Source organism: Molothrus ater, chromosome 1, assembly GCF_012460135.2.
Source record: "Molothrus ater isolate BHLD 08-10-18 breed brown headed cowbird chromosome 1, BPBGC_Mater_1.1, whole genome shotgun sequence".
Classification (NCBI taxonomy): Eukaryota; Metazoa; Chordata; class Aves; order Passeriformes; family Icteridae; genus Molothrus; species Molothrus ater.
In genome coordinates this window covers 54,630,836-54,652,710 of record NC_050478.2, presented here as the reverse complement: position 1 = coordinate 54,652,710, position 21,875 = coordinate 54,630,836, and the positions used below count along the sequence as shown (strand labels likewise).

Genomic DNA, 21,875 nt, shown 5'->3' with positions numbered 1-21,875 from the left:
CCATATGTCCAACACATAATACTGTTGCTGTGTGTGGTGTGTGACACATCCTACCTACCTTAGGTGACACTCCCTACCTTGGGGGGTTTATAAGTATACCTGCAACTTCCAGCATATTAAGACCAGTTATAAAAAGGTGAAGCCCCCTTTGGGCTTCAAGTTCTTTAAGTCCTTATGCAAATTACATTAGAAATATGAAGCTGTGTGATAGTTGAAGGCATGTTAAATTAGTAATACATTTAATTAGAAATTGATATGTTGTCGTCTACAATATGAAAAGAAATATATGGTACCCAGGTGTTGATGAAGACCTGGTATGAACAAAAGCAACCCTGAAGATCTTTTTAATGATTAAAAAAACAATTGCACTCATTCATCAATGAGAAAGGCTTGGGAAATATAAAAAGCATTGCATTATTGATCTGCAGTATTTGTGGCATCATTAAGTATGTTTAGCAGCTGTAGCAGCAGGTTTTGTTGTCGTATTATTTCAACATAGAAGAATGATAGGAAAACTATTTGGGATTCTTCCTCCTAACCTGGAAGCTGCAGTGCATTTTCTAATACTAATTTTCTAATACTGCAGTATCTGGAAACGAGAAAATAACATTTTAGTCTGTTACCCTCAGATCAGGAGAGGCTTTCTGTTTCTTCAAAAGATGGACATCATTGCTTTTCTATTCTATGCTTAGAGTAGATAAAAGAAAATCTGCAGCTCCACCTCTAGAAAGTATGATATGAGTAGAAATGCCAGAAAAGAAATAATTTCCCATACTTGTCACTGAAATTCAAATGTGCTGTATTATGAAATACTCCATGAAGAGCAGACTAACTTACTAACACATAGTATATATAATTGAGGTTGAGCTATGCTAAGTTTGGATTCAAATTTGGGAAGATGTTGCTCTTGTTTAGCAAGTAGAAGTTAAAACAGACTTGCTTCAAGATAAAAATTAACAATTTTGGATTGAAGAATTTTCATCAATTTTTGATTGTGATATTCTGGTGATTTGCTTCATATGATTTGTTTCAGTGTTTTAACTGTATTTGTAAAGGATTTTAAAAGATTTGCAAAAAATAGATACTGAACTTACAAACTGGTCTAGGTCATTACCATGTATTGTATTATAAATTATAACAATTTTAAAAGTAGAATTCAATTAAAAACCTGGATGCAACTGCAGCTAAAGTAATATTACTTTAAAAATCTTCAGGAAAAAGTTCTCACTAGAAAATGTTGCTTCATTGCACTATAAGGGATTTGTACCCATTTCAACAAAGTTTCTTTTGAAGGTGTTACATTGTGGGTGTTTGATAGGATTTCTGGTGAGAGCTAAGGAAGAGATCCATATTGAAATAGGAAGTCACTTTCCTCATGTAGCCAAGTCCAGGGCTGACTGTAGATGAATCTTGATTTGTGTCTTCCTAGACCAAATGCAAATAATTGAATTAACCACTGAGCTGGGTTACTGTTTAACCTGTGCTCTGATCATCAAAAATTCAAGTTAATGGTTTCTTTGTTTTACATCATGAAAATCCTGACATGTTATGTAAAATTAAATTTTTGTTTAACTAAGAGGAGAGCTTCTTTCAATCACTCTGAGACCCTTCTATGCAGCCTGGACAAGTTTCTCTTTCATAACCAAACAACATTCAAAACCTATTGTAAGTTTGGTTTTGGTGTGATTCTGGATGGGCTGATTTTTAAAAGAAAGCAATTTTAACTGAATTTTGGCTTTGATTTTTTTCACTCAAAGTAATTTCTAGCATGTGCATGGTTGACAAAGCCTGAAAAATGAAAATATAGACAAACTGCATATAATACCATATCTAAATTTCTGGTTAGGCCAACCTATTATCATTTGACTGCTTTTGGTAGAAATCCTAGTAAGAAATTTTACACCTTGGGAAGACTAACTCAACTATGCCATGGTGTATTTTATTGTGTTTCTTAATTTCAAAGAGGTCATGGCCTCTTCTCATGGAGAGCAGAAGGATTATGATGATAAGAGCATACTGTAGGTTCTAGAAGGATCTTTTAACACATGTAGCATTATCATCTGGAAAGAGAGGCCTTGTTTTTAAGGGTTATTCAAAATAGAAACTGAGCAAATATTAAACAAGAAAAAAGACAAGTTATAAAACTGGCAGGCTTATGAAAGAGCACTTGTAATTTGATATACAGGTTCATGTCTTCTCATGTGGTCAGTGTGGAGACTAAAACACCACCACATTAAATAATTTTCAGGGTGAACAAGAAGGCTGGGTTTTTTTGTATAGCAGGGATCAATTAGACACCTAATGTATTACATTAGGGTAGAATGGCATTTTTTCCGTAAGAGTAATGAATGAATACCTTTATAGAATTTTTTTCTTTTGTTTTGCCTTTTTTTTTTTTATGGAAGACAATGCTTTCCTCTTCATACTAAATTTTTTCCAAGTCTTCTGGTAAGATGGCCCCACAGTACAAAAATTTTAGTTATTCTTTCAGGCTTGAAATTTTCTGGATGTTTTCTTATGCTTGACATGGCTCCTTCAGAATAGAATTGACAGAGCATTGGGAATTCTCCATTACTCACATGAAGAAAGAGCCTAAGTCTTACTCCTGATAGGACCATCTTCTAATTTGTGATTTAATTGTTCTCCTACAGCATCTCGTTCTTTCAGGAAACCAGATGAAAGAAGAGTAAAAAATCTCTTAGTTTGATGATTTTAAAGGTCCTTTCCAACCTAAACGATTCTATGAAATGAGTAGGAAAAATCTATTGAAGGCTTATCCCACCATGTTGTTCCCGGTCAAAATTGCCTGTTTTGCCTTTGCCCTATCCTGATCTCTAGGACCTGATTGTCTGCTTTCAAAAAAATGGGTCAGGTTTTGTGTAACTCCAAGAATCTTTAACTAGAAGAAGGCTGATTTCTCTCACTACTCTCAGGACTTGTTATTTCTACTAGTGACTGTGTGCTATTGTCTATCACGTGTTTTGAGGAGTGTGGTAGCTTCCCAGAATAGTAGTTTCTCTTGTCTCTTGACCTGTATATGCATACAAACTTTTCCTACATGCCCACAGATAGACAAGCTCTTTTCCAGTAAGGCAGTATGTAATTTAAATGTGGAATCATTATAATTAGACCAAGGCCAAAATTAAAACTCTTGTTATCTAATTAATAGAGGAAAGTTTTTAATAGCTTCACATTGGTAAAAAAATTTAAACAAGAGTTCTCGTAACAAGAAGAGCACTATGATCCTTAAATCAGACTAATAATTGTATCAGAAGCATGAAGGTCCACTTTTAAGGCTTTAAAGCAACATTTAGAGTAAAGCTTCTGTGCTGTGTGTACTCTGGCATTAGTGATCCCTAAGTGTCATGTGTGTCAGGAAAAACACAAGGTATGGATTCATTAGTGCACATTTCTTTGCCAGCAGGATCAAGAAATGGCTTTTCTGGACCAGAGGTGCAGATGTCTCCTACAATGAATTATTTTCCTTACTTTTTCTATGGTGAAACCAACATTCTTTGCCTTTCTTTCCTTTTTTGGAGATTGCAGCATGATTGCTGGGGTACATTTAGAGGAACAAACCAAACTGATTGTAATATAAACGTTCATCTAGCTATTTACTATGAGGCAGCTTCTGTGTGCCTATTCCCTGCAGCCTCTAGCTGATTAGCAGCCTGATTAGCAAATTGAAATTCTCTTGTGAACCTTTCATCTTGATCTTAATAGGTGTAAGAATATGTGCAATAGTATCATTAGGGAAAATAGTGAAATAGGGGGAAAAAAGTTTGGTGAGGGATTTTTTTGGTATGATTTGAAAACACATTGTATTACCTCAATCTCAAGGCACAGCAAATCAAGGGACATTGCCATTTAAAATTTAATTTAAAAAAGAAATTAGAATAATTCTATTTTAAGATTCATGCAGACACAATTAAAAGCTTTGTAAGTTTCTGTAAATCTTGTTCTTTCAGTCAGATCTGTGTTATTCTAATTAGCAGGAATGATTTCAATATCCTAAGAACTTAAAATTAAGTAAATAAATGAAGGAGACAGTCTTAAAATTTCTGCTTAACTTGAGAAGAATATTTCTGTGAAAGAAAGCAGCATGGGCAGTGATAGTTTTTCTGACTTTCCAAATTAAATTTTTATAGTTCAGTTTTATTAGTAAAATGTGTATAACTAAGTACTGACTTGTTAATTAGTTATACTATGAACATGTGAAAATGAATATCATCGGAAAAACAAAATATCCAAAGCCACACTAGTATTGAGAAAAGGGAGAAAAGAAGAACTTTCTTTTTTCTGCTACAGAGAATTTAATGAGGGGAATAAATAAAATTCTAGCTGAAAAAAAATCCAGAGACTGTTTTGGGGGACAATATTCATATTGAGTGAGATGAGCTGATGACATATCAGTTTTTTTGCTCTAAGAGAAAGGAGAGGTAACACAGAAGATTTTAGTAAGCTGAATATGAATAATATAGGTAAGAAACATACATATGTAGATAGAGGTTCAAGATCAAAGTAGTGATGAGAGATCAATGATCATGTATCAGCTTGTTTGTTTTGCTTATAAACATCCATCTAAAGGTGGTGGTAGAGGTGGCTGTGAAGAAAATGAGTTTTTTCCCTGAAACTTTTCCAGGGAAATAAGAGCCAGCAGGTAGAAATGGTCAGAGGCTAGCAGGGGACAAAAGGTTGATTCAAAGTAGTTTGCATAAACCAGTCTGTGGATAGATTGGGATGGAAATATCAGCACATTAGTGACAGCAGATAAAACAATGTTAAAAGAAGAAAGAATCAAAGAAGGTTGTCTGTATGAGACCTTTATTTATGGAAAAAAAATTAATAGCTCTAGAAGCAATAAGATGAAGGAAAAAAACTTCTTCCTAAGAAGACCAAGGGAGGAGGTAATCCTAAATTTCACTGGCATTTACCAAAAAAAAAGAAATCCAATCCTTTTCCAGTAAAGTCTTGTTAATGTATTCCTCACACAAAAACTAAGCTAAGGTACATCTTAGAACAGCTTTATCCAAGTTTGTAATTGTGCTCTATCTTGATTAAAAAATTTTAAAAGCTACAATTTGAATAAATTTTTAGAGCAGTCATTGGAATAATAAGTAATTATAAAGCATAAATTTTATGTTTATTAGTAGAATTTTTGTGTTTGCTCTCAAAAAAACTCATTGTGTATGTCCCAAACTGAAGTCTGTGCAATATCATGATTGGGGGTGGGGGTTTGGGCAGGATTTATTTCATGTTTTGAAGAAAAGCAGAAAATTGATTTCTAATACTTCTACGATAGGACGGAAATAAGTCGGCAAATTAACTTCAAAATAAGGCCAAAATAAAAAGGAAAACAGAGGATCTTACTTTTTCTCTGAACTAGAATTTAGAAAGTAATTACATTCAGAGCAACAATGTTTATGGTGCAGTAAGTACAAAATTTAGACCACTGGCTAAATCAGTACATGAAGCCTTTATGAAGCTCTATTATCACCCAAGTCCTACATTAAGGAAGAAAGTAATTCATTTTTAGACTTCTGCCTAGGGCATGTTTGACACAAACTCTATACAGTTTCTTTTAAAAGCTGTCTTTGATTATTAAATAGTTTTGCTTGGAAACTGCACCTTTACCCTTAAAGTGCAAAGGCAAAGCTTTTACACAGTGATAAAATGTTGTCCTGTACTTCGTACAGTCCTTTAGATAAGAAAAAAGTAAATGTTTTAGCTTTTAGAAGAGGGTGTGTTACCAGAGCAGTAATTTGCATTTGCAAATTCACAGGATTTTTACTATTAAATTAAGCCCAACAGCCAGTTTAAGCCATCAGGGAGTGGTAGAGCTGAAAAGTGGTGTAGCAGATATTGTAACTAAATTACAGCAGGTATAAGCCACCCCTTAAGGGAGACACACAGCAGGGAGGACCACTTGCAGCACAAAGCTGTCAGGGAGATCTCATAGGAAACAGGCAAGTCTGGAAGTACTAGTGCTGGTTGGGCAAGAAATAGATGACAAGTTATATGAATATCTGCAAGAGATGTGTGTATAATTTGTCACTACATGTGTGGTGTATACAGTTATCTTTTGAATAAGAGGATTGTGATTCCTTAGTTCTCTCAAAATTTGAACCCTGAAATTCTGAAGTATTATGTGCCTTTGCCTCTTACTTAAAGCATATAAACGCTTTTGACAAAATTCATCTTGCTGGTTTTAAGCATTCTTAGACTTTTCAGTTTTGCATATGAAAAGCTGAAACTTTTGTGTGGCTGTCAGTGAACAGAAGAGCCTTTGTTACAGTGCAAAGTGTAATCTGACCTATAGCACCTTCCAAAAAGCAAATGCTGAGTGTCAAGCCCACAGACATCCAGTGCAGAAGAACAGACTCTGACAGTATTAGCTACTAAAGATATATACACAATTCCTTGCCTCAATTCATCCTCTCCAGTGTTGTGGGTCCTCTCTGGGATGGACTTGTTGGCGAGCAAAAGGAGAGGAGAGGGTTTATGGGCCTGCAGCTGTCATAGCAACTACTCCAGATTTTTTTTTAGGGAGGCCATTAGGAAATATAGGAAAAAGCCCTTTGATCACCAAGGGATTTTGCGGACAAGGCCACTTGCTGTGCACTAGAATTACAATTTATTATGTGTTTTGCAAAAACAATAGTCTTTAATCATGCATAATTCACTGCAGAACAGAATGTTTTTAGGCACAGAAAGCAATTGAAGGCCTGAACATAACCTGAAGTTTAAAAATGTCCAATTTCTAATATGTTTTTCAAGGAAACATACCTTTCCTTAAGTCATCATTTAAATGATTTATTTAGTCTTCTTGTAGACTAGAAATTTGGAGACCATCTAATCTGTCTGCTTATAGAGAAAGGTGTCGCTCATTTACCACCTGACAGAGAGAGCTACGCTGGGGGCTAACTACAGGTCTTGTGCTGCCCAAGGGAGGGGGCAGCAGTTTATGTTAATTCACTTTTTATAGTCCTTGCCTATGTGTTTGAAAAGCTGTTTTAAATTCACTGCTAAGAGTATGCCCAGCCATGTGAGTGACTATGTTGATGTTTACTGCTGTGCAGGTCTCAGTGATACCTTGCAGCAATGAGTTCAACAGATTTTCCACCACCCACTGTTTGGAAAAATATAATTTATTATTATTAGATTTATGACTTTTTCCCATTTCAGTGGATTCACCTTTTCTCCTCAGATGAGTTAGGGTGAATAGTTTCTGATCTACATTTTCTCTTTGCTGTTTATTTTCTTGTATCCTTTGATCATGCTCATTTTTAGTCACACTTTTCTGTAAGCACTTCCAGTCCTTTCGATCACTTTATCATTTTTACTGCACCTTTTTCTGATGTATATTTCTTAGATGGGCTAACCAGAAATGAACAAAGTACTCCAGATGAGGCCGAATTATTGATATACATAACAAATAAAATCCTGGCTCTGTTGAAGTTGCTGTGAATTCACTGTCATCGAAGGGCTGAAGTTTCTCCTAGCACTGTCACACTTCCCACATTATTCTTCCTCCCATTTTTCATACATTCAGTTTCAGAATCTGGCAACTTAGACTTAATCTAGAATTCCACAGATTCCGTTAAATCCATTAAATTGCTGTTAGTCCTCAGATGAGGAGTTTTTCCCTGTGGACATGATTAGTTCCCTCCCCAAACTTTGTCATGATTCACATTTGTTAGGGATGTTAGTAACTAATCTTGATGTTAGTTTTGAGTAGCTGAAACTGAGAGAAGCTGCACAGACTGAAACAATGCTGTTTGTGTTCACAATGACCTTTAGCTGCAAAACCCGCTAAAATACATTATTTAGTATATGAAAGCAAACAAATTTTTTGCCTCAGTAAATGACTGTCCATAGTGCACTATGAGTATGAGGCAAAACAACTCTGTTTTTTACAGTGTCTGCAAAAGGAATCTGTTGGTTTTTGTTTCCTCTCCAGAAACATCTAAGAAATGTTCAGGTTGTTCCTGCCTAATACAGTAAATGAAATGTTAATAGATTGCCAGCAATTTAGCCTGACAATAACATGGATTGACCAAATTGATTAAATTGATTATGTTTCATGTATTTACAATATGTAGACACAAGCCTAATTTATTTTCTGAAGAGTTCAAGGTAGGTATCACTGGTATAAAAAAAGGCAAAACCAAAACAATGGAGTAATGTTTGTGGTTGCTATCTGCAATAATCTAATGCTGACAGAGAGCAGTATTTTATTTAGTAATTAACAGTGTAAAGGGAAGAGAAGCTGTCATGTTGGTTCTTAAGCTGGGGAATGTGATGAAAGATGATATCTGCGATCTCATCCTTTCCACTTGTTTAGGATTGTCAGAATGAGAAATGTCAGCATTATGAAAGCTCAGCTCTGCTCTTGATATGATAAAACCCTTCAAAAGCCAGTCTTTCTTTCCCTCTCCCCCTCCTTTCTCCCTCTCCTGCTTGCACTTGCTTTTTTTATTTATCCTGTTTTGTTAGATGGCAGAAATATAATTCTTTTCTTTCTTCCTATTATAAGCCTCCATTTTTGTTTTATTATATGTTTCACAACCCCTAATGCCCCACTGAAAATTACCTTGTTAAATGACAGTGTTTCAAAGCCATGAATCCTTTCCACCATTCCCTCAGAGGTTTGAAACAGTCAACAGACTGTAAAGAATAAATAATAAAAAAGTATTGATTATTTTGATGACTGTGAGATTCAATTAAGTATTAATTTTGCCCTCCAGTGGACCTATCAAGGTATTCAAAAGGGAGGATTCGGCTCAACTAAATGCGTGCTGAGTGCTTCAGCCTTAAATAGGGAGAAAATGTGTTTACCTACAGTATTTGAAGAGGAGTGCATTGATGCACAGAGTCCAATATTTAAGTGCTGTGCAAATTGAGCCCTGGTGACAGTGACATTGTTTTCGGCAGTATGAGTATTGACTAAAGAAGAGCATTTGATGACAGCTTAAACTATTTGTATTGATTAACATTTTCATAGATTATCATGTGTCATATCAAATTCACTTTTCAGACATGAATACATTAAAAAACCCACAGGCGAACATCGACCAATGTGAGGACGGGACAGAGGGAACATGCTAGCCAACCTACTTGCTCACTGGTCACCTGTTCCCTGCATAAGAACCATTTAGGCATGAACTTTGCAATAAATATCTGCTAGAGAGATCAACAAGGTCACTTGCTCTTTTTCTTATTTTTTTTTACTCTGGTTTCTGTGCTGTCATGATATTATGCTTATTATTTTGCAAACGGAATAACTGAGTGTGCTTGGAAATAATGCCTGACACCCAAATATCCTCAATGAGCAGAAGATAAAACAGATTCTGATCATCAAGAAAAAATTTAGATGTGTACATATGTGTAATGTTGTATGGGGCATATAATGGTGCAAACACAAGAATAATTGCAAACTGTATGTGTAAGTATCTTCCCTAATTTTATCTTCTAGAAAATGTTTTCTGTGGTTTTTATTTTCAAAAGAAACATCAGTGTTTGTGTCTTTATGGACTTTTGGAGCATAGTATCCCAATGACAGGAAGAGTTAGAAGAAAATTGTATCTCTTAAAAGTGTGTAATGAAATGGCTATTTGATGCTGTGTATTTTCATAGAAATGCTGTAATGCTAGAAACTGTGCATTTGATTTTGTTAATGTTATACAGCTGAGGATGCCTCTTTAAATCACTATGGAGCACTCACAGGGGGCTCCTCTTCTGTGGTATCGGAGCATAGAGGAATTTCTTCTCTTACTATGCTAAGGACAGGGTGAGGTGTAAAAACATACACACAAAAAAAAGCACATCCCACAATTAAAGCTGTGTTGGTTATGTTGCTTTCATAGAAGTTTTTCTCCAAAGCATCCTGAATCTCTCACATGCTAGTTGAGCTTTAATAGGGTGGGGAGTAATGGAAAACTCATTGGATCTGTAATAGCTCTTCACTTGACTGCAGCCAGCAATAACAGCAGGAGCAGCCAGAGATAAGAGAGAGAGAGAGAGTGTGTGTGTGTGTATGTGTGTGTGTGAGAGAGAGAGAGGGAGTGGAAGAGAGAGTATACGCACACCAAAGCTGCCACTTTTTTTTCCCCCTCACTCTTTTTTTCCCCCATCCTAGGATCCAATGATAGCTGGACAAGTCAGTAAGCCCTTGCTGTCATTGCGGAGTGAAATGAATGCAGAGTTGAGAGGTGAGGACAAGGCAGCTACTTCAGACAACGAGCTGAATGAGCCCTTGCTTGTGCCTGTGGAATCAAATGACAGCGAGGACACTCCCAGCAAGCTCTTCGGTAAGTCTGCCTAGGTATTTCATTTCACTGCTACCATGTTGTCCGGAAGAGCAATCTTCCCCTGTTCTTTTTTTTTTTTTTTTTTTTGCTCAATTTTCTTGTAAGTAGGAAAGAGTAGCTTGGAGCATGCAGGCACAGAGTACTCTGCTCCTATTGCCACTGGTTACCAGAATGACAGCATCAGTCCTGAAAACTTTTGTTAACAATGGACGTATTTAGTGCAAGTGGCAGATGTTTTATGAATATTTTGAAACATGGACTCTAACATAAAATTGTGTCTGTGTGTGTGTATAATTTTCTTGGAGTACTTTAACAATTATTGTGGTAGGTGCTGGTGTGTTGCACATGCTACCAGCTTTTTCCGAGGCTTGATTAAACTGAAAAGTTAAAATTTTTTAACAGTAAAAATAAATCTGACTGAAGAGAACTGAAAGATTCTTGCAGAAAACACTTCATATTGAGTTAACAAAGCCTAGCAAGGGTATTGCACGTGGAGCTAATGTTTTTTGAATTTAAATTAGAAATTAAATATTCCTCCTCAAGCCTGTGGAAAGAGAGATTACCTTTTGATTTTTTATTCATTTTGGAATAGTCTAAATTGTGCCAGATAAGTGTAACATTTCACAATCAAAACAAAAGCAGAAAGAGTGGCACTCCAACACAGACATCTGTCATTCAAACGGATGACACCCTGTAAGCCAACTCAAGCAACTCTGATCTCTAATCAGAAAAGGGAGCAGAGCTGTTGAGGCGCGTGCTTGAGTGATAGATGTTGATAGGTGTCTGAGCTGTAGCAGCACTGTATGGTACATTGTGACATTTGGGGTTTAGAAGGACTACACTCCTGAAGAAGTCCCTTTTAATTATTTCTATTTGTGACCTGAGACAAACCTTAATAAAATGGAGCACTTACTCATTTTTTATTATTCTATCGGTGGAAGTCAAAGGGAAAAAGGTCTTGTTTAAAGGGAATGCAGCTCTAAGGGAGAGGGGCTGAGAGCCCATTTTCTAAGATTCAACTTTTGATTTCATAATCTGTAAGGAAATCTGTAGCAGTGTTCAGATTTCAGTATTTTCCCTAGAATAAGAGCTGCAATATTTTTTAAAAACAAAAGAACACGTGCAATTGTATATTGTAATATTCTTTACACATTACTGAAACATACAGCACAGAATGTTTTAATAAATAACTTCACTACAGATGCAGGAAAAATAATAATTAAACACCCCCTAAAATTTAATTTCTGGATTGCAGTAATGACTGTTACTGAATATCCTATCCATTTTTAAGCACCCTCTTAGTAATCTTTGTTTCCATGGAAAACATAATTTCCATTAGCAGTTTGAATGTTCAAAAAGCATATAATAATTATTTTAGCCCATTTTATCCAGTAAAGAATTATAATGTCTAAAATTCAAAAGGCTGTCTAGAGTAATATAAATATCTTCAGCTGTGTTTATATGTTTTATTTGCTCAAATGTTTAGGCTCCCTCTAATAAATACAGCCAGGCATGTAGAAAGCAAAAAATGAGCTTTTAATTTCAGGATAGTGAAATGTCTGTTTGTTTTTCGATCAGGCAAGTATTCTAATAAAAGGCAGGATATTTTTTGAGCCCTTGTCATTTGGATGTTCTACAGTGGTAGTGAAATATACACAGACACTTTCATTAGAGTTGTCGTGTGTGATATAGAAATGATGTGTAACCATATCTTGCTCCTTTCTGGGCTGAAAATATAATTTATCTCACTAAAAGCACAAGTGAAAAAGCTAAAAATTCGTATATTGTGCTTTTTCTATTGGTGAGTGTAAGATGTTTGCTAGTCTGATCCTTATACTGCTAAAAAGATGTTCCCAAGTAAACAAAAGTAGGTGAAATAGTCCAGCTGCTTCGATATGAACTTATGTACCATTTATTGAGGTTTTGTTAGAATTATGACAGATACTACAGATCTATTAGCAACAGTCTTTGTCAATTAATTTTAGTAACTTTTATAACAAAAAAAAATGATAGTGGGGGAATTTTGATAACTTTGAGGATCAAATTGAGACAATGTAAAATAAAGATGATTAGATGTTATATCACAGTGCATCCCTTAAGATAGATTTGCAGTAAACATTAAAAATTATCAAGTGCAATTGTGTTAAAGCTCTGATACATAAACATGGAACATCACCACCCTATAGTTTTTTCTTTGTTTAATGTTATGAATAGCATGTTAGGAATGCATACTTCGTACTTTTCTTTGCAGTGTCTGAAGTTAAATTATTATAAACATATTGACAGCTGTTGGCATAGAGAATGACAACTTTCTCCTTCAACCTTCTTTCATGTAATGAGAGATAATAAATATCTTTTTAAAATATAACAATTAATACATGTTGTGTGAAAATTTTCCCCAAATCTCTTAAGCAGGTGAGGGAGGAGCATTTTAGAAAGTCAAGAGGAGACAGGTCCCTAGAGAACAAAGTTTTTCTACACTGCTGCTTTTCATTTTTTTTTAAGGATTTGTGAAAATCATGTAGTGGTTTAGTTGGAATGAATGACCAGCATTTGTGTGTTTTGTTGATGTTAGCAATATTTCATGAGTCTTATTTTCATATAGATGAACAGACTTGAACGATGAGCTGCGAAGAGCATTCTTTTCTTTTACCAGACACATTCTGCTTAGCTTCTTTTGATGGATAAGTTTATTTCTGCAAAGGCCTGCCTTTCTCACCTTTACCTTTTCCTAAAATTTACCTGCTTATTCTCAAATTTTCTTGTTCTGGTATTTCACTGCATTTGTTAAAAACAGTGGGTATTTGTTACCAGTCAAAATGGTACCTTTTCAGTAACAGTCCCTGCAGCCAGTGAGGAAAGGGCAGGAGCACAACTAATTGTATTTATTTTTTAAGAGAGGCACTAAACTTTTGTTTCTCTTATGGGTGCTTTGCTATCAGTAATAAAGTGGATGAATGCTGCAGCATTTTAAGTCTCAGAAATACCAGCATTAAGCAGAAGTTCCTGACGACTTGAAATAGCTTCCACCTGAAATTGGTGTACAGGTGTCTGGGTAGATGCACTTTGTCACTGTGTTGCAGCTGTTCCCTGTGGGTGAGGACAGGAGTTGCTGTGATTAGAGGGGTTGCTGTTGTTTGCTGGCTTGTTTTCTCCTGGTGGTGGTGATTTTTTTTTTTTTTCATTTTTAGAATTTGTTTCTCTTTGAAAGAAAATGCTGTCCCATAGTCCAGGAGTCTGTATTCCTCTACTTGTGCTTTTATATCAGTGGACTCTTTTGAATTTGCATACTTCATGCCAAAGACTTTTGATACTGAAACCAGAAAAAAGTAGAGAAAGTCATCAAAAATTAGGTGCAAAATGTTGGTAAAGGAATTAGTCCTGAAACTCATTACTTCAAAAATACAGTTTTGAAATGTGGGTTAGCACAGTTACACTGTTTTGGTTACAGAAATCCCACTATGAGGTGAAGTTGCTTTGTAAGAGATATTGTGGTGAGCTATTTATTTTAAAAATATTTGTGAAGTAATAGCTCCTATTTTAACCATAGAATCTAATTAAGTAACATAGAAACTGAGTATGGCTCTTGACTTTTCTGGCAGTGTCATTTTCAGATCAACTTGTCTTACTCTGCAATATCCTTCAAAATACTAGCCCAGGCCAAATGCCACCAGTCTTCCTAGAGAAAGCTTTTCTTAATGTTAAGTAGCAGTTTCACTTGAATAAACATATTGGTATTTGATCCTAACTTAACTATTCCTACTTGTCATTTTTTACTGTATTTTCAAACAATTCTAGTATAAATTATGAAGTATTACTCTGAAAAATAAATCTTAGAAGGAAAAAAAGCACCCATCACATTTAGCTGTGTGATAAATTGTTGAGATTCAAAAGTTGGTATAGACACCAAGGGTATGTTGTATATAAAATTCTCAGTAGGGTAAAAAAAATCCCAAGAATGAAGTGGCTGATCCAAGCATCAAAACCCCCTGTGGACTGAGGCTGACTTGCCTGGAGTTAGATCTAGTCCTTAATTAATGCTTAATTGAAGGCAATTTGTGACATAATTAGATGATGGGGGGGGGGGGGGGGGGGGAAGCTGGGAGTGCATGCACTTGACTTGCATATTAAGGTAATTTTACTGTAGGATAAAAAGTTATTCTTTGAGATTCAGTCTGTAGTTCTATGAATCAAAATATAAATAAAGCTGTAAGTATATAGTGAGGGCAATACCAAGCCCCTAATTTTGGAGCAGAAGTGTTTCCTATTTAATTATTGCAGGACAGAAAAAAAAAATTGACTGCTAATATTTTTTTTTTCTTTGCTGGCAAGGTTTTGTTCCAGTGAAATGAAATCTTAAGTTTCTTGTGCTGGATCTGATGACTGTGGTTTTCTTTGGTTCATTAGTGGGCTTTTGATCTTTTCATAATGCTGTGTATGCTTGAAATATGGAGTGGGGATATGGGAGTTAAATGAATCTGCATGCATTTAAATAAACAAGTTTTTATTTTCAAACCTCTGCATTGGCTTTGGTATTTTATTTTCCTTTCCCACATTGTTACCTGTGTTTTAGAACTGTGTGCATCCTTCTATATAACCATACGTGTATATGCTGCATAGAAACAAGGTAGAAATTGTTTCTGGCTGATTATGTTTTGCTAGTAGTTCCCTTGTACTAGTCTTTAAAGAAACATATGTTATATATATATTTTTTTTTTAATTGGAGTTGACTTGATTAGAATTTATGGGACTGGAATAATTTCAGTTACAAAGGATAAAGAACTGTCTTTTACCTCTTGAGACAGTGGTCTCTGCAGGTCAGAGCAGAGGTCATTGCCAGGTTGCTGTGAGGAAGCTGACATTATCATCCTTAACAGTATATCTAGCCTGTGGGGGCCTTCAGACTATGAGCTTTCCTTTCATCAGTCTATTTAAGGATGATTCTCAGTGGTTTGGTTATATCCTCAAATTTTAAAGGCCTATAAGATCTCTGCCCATCAGGAACACTTTGCTAAGGTTTGGTAATTTCAGTGGAAGAAGGCAATGTGTATTTGTTGCTCTTGATGCATTTTAAAGTGCTAGTGAATATTGCTGTTCTGATAGGAAGGTTCTTCCTATCTTCCTTCCTTCTTTTAGAGGCCTCGGACATGACACCTGAAATATGTTTGGTCTGCATGTAAAGATTCTTGTCTCTTCACATAATTTTATTCCTTAATTTCCATATTGTGGGTGCTTTGTTCTAAGACACTATCAGTTATCCATGCCATAGAACTGATCCTGTTAGTGCTTGAATGTGTGATACTTTCCTTAAAGCAAATAATCTGTGGATTAGGAACCCTATTTAATTACAAAGACTGTGTCAATGAGAAACATTAATGGGTGGCATGTTTACAGGACTGAGTCATCATACAGTCTTATAAATTCATTTTGTAAAATTTATTGATGTCTTGCTTAAACAGTGAGTAAGTTTTTAAAGAACCCAGAGATTTGGCTATGTGATTGATTGTTATTTCTGAAGGATATATTTTACATGAGCATTTTTAAATAAATATTTGCAAACAGGGACTTGAATTACTCTGAATAATGCTTTTGTCTGATTTCTTGGCAGAATTCTTACTCTGTCAGTGGGACATGTACTTGTGAATAAGGAATAAAAGCCCATTAAAACCAAAACAGATGTTATGACTATTTAAACACAAAGCATGATGGAATGGTAAGGTAGAAAATCCATCCTCAGCTTAGCTTTCCTGCTGTGCTTAGGTATTGCAGGTAGCTCAGGCTGTGGTGGTACTGGTGCTAGCACATATGTTCCAGCTCTGAGGAGACCAGAGTTTTAGTCACTTAGCCTTTGATGAAAGCAATATTGGGCTGATGAAGGACAGGTATTGCAGCCCCACTAATAAATCATCCTGCTTGTATGGAAATAAAGAGGAGTCTTGTAGCTGCCCCTGAATTGTGACAAAGACAGACCATTTTAATAAAAAACAAATAAAAAACTTATACTCAAGTAAGTTTAATAGTGTTTTTTTTAAGTGTACACTATGTGTTTTTAAATGAGTCTTGAAGTCTCATTTTCTGTATTTATACATAGAACAACTAATATTAGAGAGGGAAGGAAAAACCAATTAAATCCTATTATGTAATTGGTATGACTGAATGACAAAAGGTTAATTTTTAATTAATCTTTCTTCTCTCTGAAGTTATAAAAATAGCAACAAACTTGTTTAAAAGCAACATAAATGGCTGGCTGTTTCAAAGGGGACGTGCTGGCTACTAGACAATAAACAGGTAATTTGTGAAAGAACTGTTAGATTCTTTGATTGAGATCCTTGCCAGTTTGTGTTTTGAGATTAATAATAGATCAGACACTTGCACATTTAAAAAGGAAGCAAATGTAAAAAGGAAGGATAATGGTATGTTTCGATTGGACTTCACACGATTAATCAAGTTCTCCATAGGAATGTGCAGGTGAGGCAGATGGCAGCAAAGTTAGATTTGCCCAAATGTACACATGGCTCCACTTAACACCTCTCTGGATTTCCTTATGCTAAACAAAGAGGCAGCAAGTGGTTATACCAAACTGGCACCCTGTCAGGGCAATCTGTATAAAGTTTCCTGCTGTCAGGTTAATAAATTTTTTAAAAATATCTAAAGGCAGAGGTAGCTGTAGGAAGCTCATAGTAACAGTTGCCATTCTCCTGTGGATCATTTTTCTCTTTAATATCCTGTGTAGCACTTGGTTTTCCTTGTGTTGTCTTCCTAGGTTTTTTTTTTTCTTGTCATTTGTAGGTTTTTCTTTGTTTTAATTCTTTTTCCTTGTGAAACTGTTTCTTCTGCTGGATCCAGCATCTATGGTCCCTTTTTGGGGAGAGAGATGGTCAAAGGATGGGAACATCAGCTTTTTGGACTTTTATACTTTGATTTAATCACATATTCATTATATTAAGGTTTCTTCCACAAATGGTTTGTTTTCTGACTTTTCACATGACTACCACTAGTACTACCATTAGTACTTACAAAATAACATTATTTTGTGAGTTACAAAAATATTTCTGACAAACTCAGAGGTAGCAGCTACATTTGAATGATGAAATGAGAAAATTAATGCTAAACAGGGACAAAACCAGTATAAAATTAAATGTGTCATAATTTGCAGGTTTCATCAGGAATATTATTTTTTCATGTAAATAGCTTGGTATTTTTAAACCACAAAGTCTTCCTTTTCTCTTTTTCCACCATCTAAAAATCAAAATCAATATCAGTATGAAACAAAGAAAGATTTGTATTGTGACATGTCCTGCTTTATGTTGTGATACTGCTTTGATGCTCTCAGAAGCCCTTTTATTTTGAAAGCAGATGTAATCTGAAGAAGAATAGTACCTCATCCTGTCTGGCTAGGTAGAGCGTGCTGTTTTCAGAGAGATTAAAATTGGGTTTGTTCTCTAGATTTCAGGGATATCTATATCTACCAAACCAATGAACAATGCACACCCCTGTATTCTAAAGCAAGTTTTTTAAACACTAAACTACTACTTGTCTATGCCTAAAAGAAATTTGGATTTCTGGTTTTATTTTAGAATTTACAAAAAAGAAGAATATACAATATTAGGAAAGAAATATATAAAGAAATATATAAATATACAAGATTAGGAAAGTGGGAGTTTTGTTTTTCTTCTCAGATGTCTTTTTTTCAGAAAGGTAAATCATCATTTTAGTTTCTGGACAGTTTGATGTTTTCTTACGGAAATGTTACATTTCACAAAACAGAGTAATCACCCTACTTGAAATGGATTACAAAAGTTAAATATATATTTGTAATATATATATATATATATATATATTACAAATGTAATATATATAGATTAACAGCTAGTGTGACTGAAATATGACATTCATTATTTTAATGCAATAAAAATCTCAGCGTCCTAAAACAATTTCACGTTACACTGAATATTTGAATGTCACAGAAATAAGTAATAAAGATTTTTGCATTTGGAACAGCATTTTCTACAGCTGTCTATCATTAGATTCCTTCTTTCAAGACTAGCATGGAGTTTACAGGATGGCAGTAACACTGACTTTTAAAATATTGGCTTTTAGGAACATCTTTGTGCTTTTCAGTTCAGATAGTGGTGGTATGGTTTGGTGACAATTAGAGAGTCTATTAAATAATTTTCATTTTCTAGCTCAGTCTCCTATCTGACATAGTCCTACATTTAAAAATCTTGGGTTTAAGTTGTTGAATATAGAATTACTAGCAGTCAGTTGCTTTCCAGAAGACTTTGAAGGAAGTCCTCTCCCAGAGTACATTGGACACACAGTCTAGCTTGTTATTCTCACCACAAACACCAAGGCTTGTAAAGCAGAACATTGGTAAAAACAAAAGTGCCATCTTTCATGTCTTCCCTTCATCCTTACAGCCAGGCTTGGAGCTGCTCCCCTCTCTTCTGCCCCTTGGTGTGTGTGCACAGCTGGAAACACATCCAGCTGTGTCATGGGCAGTTGCAAAACGCATTTTGCTTCCATCTGTCAAGATCTTTAGGCTTCCGTGATTTGTTTGAAGCTTACTGTTTGGAGGAGTTTGTTCCTTGAAGAGGATGATCAAAAACCTCTGTTTAATCAAGAAGCCAGAATTAAGCTTTTCAGTTAACATACCTTAAGGCATACTTTAATTTATTGTACTATTAAGCATATGTAATTATTTCTTGAGATAGAGCAGTGTTAAATGGAGAGGAAGAAAAATCATTTGAATTCGGTCTAATCTCTTGAGCAAATACTATATGGAGTAGCTTTTTTATTTTCTTTTGCATACAGTCAGGATTTATTCACATGGTGTAGAGACGTTCTGTTTCCTCAGTGATTTGAATAAACATGAGGACAGATTCTGACAGGGCTTGGGTGACTGTCCATCACAGAAGACCATAGATTTCAACAGGATATTCATCCTATCAATGCCTGCAAGCCAGTTTGGGCGCTCCACTTGTTTCAATCACTCCTCTACAGCGGTTTCTTATGTTGTGGAGCTAAAATCAGCCAAGGAAACATACTGACAGGAAGGAGCAACCACTCTATAATCATGCTGCATTCATATTTAACAAATGATGAATTATGGAACCAGTCCTGGAGTTACTTTAGGTTTCTGCTTTGCTGTGCAGGTGTATCCATGAGTATTGCTAAGGCTCTGCAACTCCACCTCTGCTGTCATGGGAAGGTCAGTGGTGGAATGTATGTAAAGCTTCCATTAAAGTGGGAAAGTTGTTAAGTAGAAAGGGTTATCATAAATAAAAAAAAAAAAAGGAACATAAATGGTAATTATTTCTAAAACAAAAACAACTAGAGAAATCAGGAGAAATTAAAGGGAGGGGAAGGAAATTAGGTAGATATATTTGGGCTCAACTGTGATTTATATTTCTCCTCCTTTCTTGTACTTCCTTGCCTGAAGTCATAAATATTTGGACTGCGAGTCACAAATATTGATGAAGGAAAAATGGAATTTATAGCTAAAAGAAAAAAGGAAATGAAAACATATTAAAAAAATTTTGCTACTAATTGAATATACTTTACTGTCATGAGCACAATAAACTTAGTAACAATATCTGGCAAGAAAAGCATCTGCATAAGTTGTTTGAGTTGATGTGATTTTTTCTTCCTGGTATGAAGAGTGTGAGGGAAAACTCTTGTGTGGCTGTCTTGCTGGGATTTGATGCATTGTTTGCAGAGTCTTCTCATTTTAACTGTGTGGATATAGCACAGTGAACCTTCTCATAACAGTTGCTGACAAGAAAAAAAAATTTTTCAATCAGCTGGTCCAGCTTGCTCCCACTCTCCCCAACCCCCACATCACTTTGCTTTTATGAAGCAATGAATAAAAGAGGGACCAGATGATGCAAAGGTTTGCTCAGATGAGATGTGCTAGTCAGTGAGCAACTTTGGATTTGCAAGACTCTGGCTTGTGACTGTGGACTTCAAAGGGATTGAGTTTGGGGGTCAAGCCTTTCTCCTATTGCCATTGTCTCATTTTTGTAAAATGATGCTGGTGTATTTTGAATAGCACTTAAAAAATTTCAGGCTTGCTTGTGTCAGCAGACCCTGACTGGTATAAAGGCTGATGTGCTAGAATACAGGGTGCATTCTCCCAGCTGTGGTAGTTGGGCTGTCTGGGGCTCTACTGGAAGGGAGATGAAGGAGGTTTTACTTTATACTCTACCTGAAAACTCAGGTGTGAAACATTCATTATAAGGAGAAAAATCAGGCCCGTTCTTGCAAAAATAAAATGTATTTCTAGGGTCTGATCATGTTTTTGGTTATTTATTTTTAATAATACATCCTTCTGATATTGTATTCTTTTCTGTGGGTTCATATAACTGTGGTATTTCAAACCAGCTTAAAACAGTTAAAAAAAAAAAAGGGTTCCCTAAAAGACAGTGTACTGCTAACTGTTTTATTTTGTTTATATCTGATATTTCTTATGGTATTCAGAAGGTTGTAATAGACTAGCACAAGAGCTACATGTCTCGTCATCTGTACTATATCAATACATTTTTATAATGATACAATAACCTGAACCCTGTAACAGTTTATGATCCATTTGAGAATTCTTATGGATTCTCAGAGTGACGGAGGCCTGAAAAAAGAACTTGACTGCTTTTACAAAACTGGTGCTGTGACAGGAAAAACTAGTGTGCCTGTGATTTAGTTGCTAAGGAATCATATTGATCTGATTCGTCATTAAACTTTTAAGTTGGAAAAAAAAAAGGAAAAAAGTCAAGCTGCTTGAAGGTGGAAAAACAGTGATGTGATTGTGAGGATCTCCAATACAGGTAAACTGTGCCATACTGCTACTAATATTGATTTGTTATGATTAATAAATATGATTTTATGCATTACCCATGTACTTTATCTATAATACTTCTTGTTTTAGAGCAGAAGAAAATTGCCTCTTGCTCTTTATTTTTCATTGACTATTTTTAGTCAATGATAAATAAAGAACTTTAACAGCAGTCTGATTACAGGAAAGACAGGACTTTAAAACAGAAACATAGCAGTAATGAATAACCATGCAGCACGCTATGCACATGCAGCCATTTTAACATTTGTAATGGTGCTAATTTCCTGGCTTTTTAAAATATGCTTCCACATGAGCTCTCAAAAGACATAAAAGCTTGGCATGTAAAGTAAATTGTTTGTCACTTACTGACGACCTGCCATATTTATTGTCAGGAGAAATGGACATTAGTTGGAAAAGCAGTTGTTAAAGGCCAAACAATTTTTAAAGATGGCAAAGATGTGCAAGGGCTTTCCTTTTTCTAACAATGAGCCACCCCTTCAGACATCAAAAGACAAGATAATAAGACACTTCAAGCACAATTCAAGATTATATTCAACATCTAAAGGCTCATCTCCTGTCAGTTTGCATTTACTCTCCCAGGGATGTGATGCTTCTATCATCATTCTGTCAAGAGGAGTCTGGCAGAAACGATGAGGGCCCCTCATTTCACACACTTAGTGTTTTTTATCAAATAGCCCATGCTCATTCTCATTCAGCCAAAATGGAGGGATAATTTG

General features: G+C 35.4%; 1 protein-coding gene across 1 annotated transcript in view; it reads left to right on the top strand.

Moving 5' to 3' along the window:
• Positions 1 to 21,875, top strand: part of POU6F2 (POU class 6 homeobox 2) — a 303,651-nt gene that overhangs the window by 50,544 nt on the left and 231,232 nt on the right. The window contains exon 2 of the mRNA XM_036396650.2: positions 10,139 to 10,310. Within this exon, the coding sequence (XP_036252543.1) occupies positions 10,139 to 10,310 (172 nt within the window). The remainder of the gene's footprint in view (positions 1 to 10,138; positions 10,311 to 21,875) is intronic.